Raw genomic sequence first — 3,938 nt, forward strand, 5'->3', positions numbered from 1 at the left:
CTGCAAATAGCGTCCGGGTCTAAATCAGGCCCTAAATGTGTTCTTAGATTTTTTAACACACAACGTCTTGTGTTCCAAAAATCTGGTGTTCAGGGTCCGAGTGATTCGGCCCACATATTGAATTCCACATCCACATGAAATGGCATAAATAACATATTTGTATTGGCAATTTAAAAAAAGAATCGATTTTAAATATATTGTTGTCACGAAAAAAGAGAGATCACATTATCACTTTTGTAATCCGCGGGTGTACAAGTGTGACAATTTGTTCTTCCACATTTAAAAAAAATGCTACTTGAATACATTGTCAGACTGGGCACAGTAGATGCAGAGAATGTGTAAGCCACATGACGTTAGTCGTCTATACCACTTCTGGAGGAAATGATGTTAAATGCATATTGTGACATGCAGTGATCAGGCCGACAGCTTACTGGGCGGAGGCAGAGTTTTTTGGGACACCGAGGGGTGCAGATTGCAGGTAATGTGCTTGTTTGTGCTGGTTAAATGTACGTGTCTGGGTGTCTCCAACTTTGTTGGATTAATGCATAGACTGAAGGCTGACTGTACCAGGTCCCTAGGGTACCGCCAGTCTTGAGATAAGGGCTTCACATTTATAGCTAGAGGGGTAACATCTGAGAAAGGGGGTCATTTTAGGCACTTACCTGCCTTCTGCCCTCATTGCACCCTGTCTTAATAGATAAACATTAGAACATATTAGGGAAGGGAGAATAAGACTGAAAATCGGTCGTGGCACCTTGGTAGCAATATTTTTTTGGCACACAAGTTTTTTGCTGATAAGAATTCTTTGTGCGACCACTATCCGGTATAATTAATTACAGCGATATTCATTTATTGTGCTGTTTGAAGGCAATGCTGATGATGTTTCTTTGCCAAATAATTATTGCTAGAACTACGGCTACTTGTTTATATGTTGTTATTTTTTTAAGCGTTTTAAATTGAAAAAAAAAAAAAAAATCACTTTTTTGTCTATTTTTTTTTATATATTTCGTTTCAGGTAAATGTCCATTTACTATTTAATGAGACACTTCTATGTTCAGTAGACTCTTGAGTGCTCCATTCGTAGCAATTTCTCTTTTACTGTCTCTCTAATATCATATAAGCAAGATAGGGGTCTCAGGACAGAGGGTGACCTGATTTGTCAGTGTCTGTCTTCCGCCGAGACATATTCTAACTGTAGACACAGACTGCCAGTTAGTGTTTAAGACAGACCGCTTATAATGAAGGTGGGAGCCTGTGAGACAGCCTAGCATTGGATTAAGCTGCTCACTAGCGAGACCGACTTCTCGTGGTTTGTAGTGACATCTCTTTCATGTCATTCTCGCACATTAGAACGTAAGTGTTCTAGGGTGGTCTCTTTCTGGTTGACTGTGTCGATCCTGTGTTATATGGAGGGGAGAGGTCTGTCTCAGCGAGACCGTTTAATTTATCTCTCATCTCCGGATCTCCATCTCCAGGCGCTGTCTTCCCACCCTATTTTCTAACCGTTTCTACTCTCTCGCTGTCTCAACCACAGGATGTTACTAAAGTTTGTGGTCAATTGGGGCCCAGCAGCCTAGTGGTGTCATTAATCAGGGGATTCTGGTGACAGTAGAGGAAGGAGGGGGGCGTGGACAGGGCAAGAGTGAGGCAAGGGAACATTGAGATACCTTTGCCCAAATTTCAATGCCTACATATAAATACTTTCCACCAATATCCCGTACCTCAGTCACCTCTATACAGATAGTTCCCCAACAGATTACATATACCTCCCAGTATGTGTAACCCAGCGGCGCTAAGCTGATTATCACCTGCTAAGATGCCGTACTGCAAAATGGTTCATAACCGTTGGGCTGAACTACCACTTTCCCCGTTAACATCCATACGCGTCAGATTCCACGGGGGACATGAAGAGTTATCATTCTTCTAGGAAAAGTGAGATTTTGACTTATGTATTTAAATATATTTTTTATTATTATTTCAGGCTACTGTGACTGGAAAGAGTGGTGGAATAAAAGATAGAAGTAGAACGGACAAAGAAGCCCCAACAGACCAATCATGGAATGTGACCTTCTGACATGGACAATGCTTCTCATGTCTCTATCCATTGGCACAGCACAGCATACCATCATCCCCATGGATGAAACCACCTATATGGCATATGCACTGCTGGATGGCACATCTGATGAGACCTCAGCACCTGAGCTGGTCACTTCCATGAACTTGATTTCCTCAATACTTAAAGAAACGCCACCTAAACCCTCAAAGGCTCTCTCTGCCAAACCTGAGGCTACAAACAAGCCTTCCGACATTGTGGCATCGAGGGGTCCTTCTACTGATGAACCATCGACAACAGGCCTAGCCCATACAACAGCCCCGATGGCAGAAGAAGACCCATTCAAGAAATCCCAAGCTACACCAGCCAATGACGTTAATTCGACTATGCCTTCAGCCATACCACCTCCAGCTGTACCATCAGGCGTACCTTCACCCAGCGATGATGTAGATGATACAACTACAGATCACAATATTACTACTAAACATCAACCTACTTCTGCCTATCAACCTCAAGTTACAGAAAAGGATATTACACAGACAACTGAAGTAAATGGAGGTACTAATCAAACTAAAAAAGGAAACAACAAGGCTAAGATCGTTCTAATAGTGGTAATCATAATAATTTTAGTCATGCTGTCTATCATCATGATCATCTTGGTAATCAGGAAAAAGAGACGGAGTGGTTCTCAGACTTTTCACACCCAGAGTAGAAAGGGTGACCGAAAAGATGTGTGGGCAGGTCAGGTGCCCGATGTAGAAGATGGGATGGTGCACAATGAAGTAACGATGGAAAATGGAAAATCAGGGAACCAACAGGAGGCAGGAAACGAGATGACCACGTTCGTCAGTGGAGAGAAGAAAGCGGATTCGGTGGTAGAGATGCAGGAACTGGTACCTGGAGGCACTGCTGAAGGGAATGTCACAGACAATCCAGGCAAAGAGGACCCTTTGGAGGAGAAGAGGCCTCTGCTAGAGGGGAATTCAGAGGGTGCTCCAGAAATGGAGGCGGATGCGATGGAAGACCAGTTCTCAGTTCCTGCTATGGAACAAGAGCTGTTGTGAATGGGGAGAAGACTTTTTAGTAGGACATCATTCACCGTGTGCTAATCTCCAAGCTGTAACGGTGAATGTGCTGCATTGTGAGTGAGTGTAAATTCTCAAGTTTCTACATAGTTATGTAAACAAAACATATTCAAACGCTATTATATCGTACAGTATTCATTATCATTACCAGCGTACAGGTGCTCATTATTACTCTACAGAGCAGCATATACACAGAGCAGTGTATATATACAGAAATACTCAGTAATATTATACAGAGGAGTGGGGTTATTATCAGTGTGTATATACAACATGTTGTTGCCATAAACAATGTCAATTATCAACAGGGTCGGGATGCAGTCGGCATCCCGACGTCCGGATGCCGGCTTAAGAATGCCGACCAATGACATCCCGATGGTGAGATTTAGGGTTAGGCACTTGAGCTGTGGGAGGGGAGGGTTAGTGTTAGGCTGTGTGAGGGAAGCATTAGGGTTAGGCTGTGGGAGGGGAGGGTTAGGCTGTGGGAGGGGAGGGTTAGGGTTAGGCTGTGGGAGGGGAGGGTTAGGGTTAGGCTGCGGGAGGGGAGGGTTAGGCTTTGGGAGGGAAGCATTAGGGTTAGGCTGCGGGAGGGGAGGGTTAGGCTGTGGGAGGGAAGCATTAGGGTTAGGCTGTGGGAGGGAAGCATTAGGGTTAGGCTGTGGGAGGGGAGGGTTAGGGTTAGGCTGCGGGAGGGGAGGGTTAGGGTTAGGCTGTGGGAGGGAAGCATTAGGGTTAGGCTGTGGGAGGGGAGGGTTAGGGTTAGGCTGTGGGAGGGGAGGGTTAGGGTTAGGCTGTGGGGGAGG

General features: G+C 44.7%; 1 protein-coding gene across 1 annotated transcript; it reads left to right on the forward strand.

Annotated features, from left to right (window-relative positions):
- Positions 1 to 441: 441 nt before the first annotated feature.
- Positions 442 to 3,541, forward strand: LOC148476914 (uncharacterized). Its single transcript, XM_088457487.1, has 2 exons — positions 442 to 478; positions 1,982 to 3,541. The coding sequence occupies exon 2, from the start codon at positions 2,056 to 2,058 to the stop codon at positions 3,115 to 3,117; it is 1,062 nt and encodes a 353-aa protein (XP_088313613.1). The 5' UTR covers positions 442 to 478; positions 1,982 to 2,055; the 3' UTR covers positions 3,118 to 3,541.
- Positions 3,542 to 3,938: the final 397 nt, after the last annotated feature.

This window comes from Taudactylus pleione, unplaced genomic scaffold (assembly GCF_031769625.1).
Source record: "Taudactylus pleione unplaced genomic scaffold, aTauple2 ptg000762l, whole genome shotgun sequence".
Lineage (NCBI taxonomy): Eukaryota > Metazoa > Chordata > Amphibia > Anura > Myobatrachidae > Taudactylus > Taudactylus pleione.

Bases quoted from the DNA above. Each gene is read 5' to 3' on its own strand.
- LOC148476914 (XM_088457487.1), top strand. From the start codon at position 2,056: ATGGAATGTGACCTTCTGACATGGACAATGCTTCTCATGTCTCTATCC.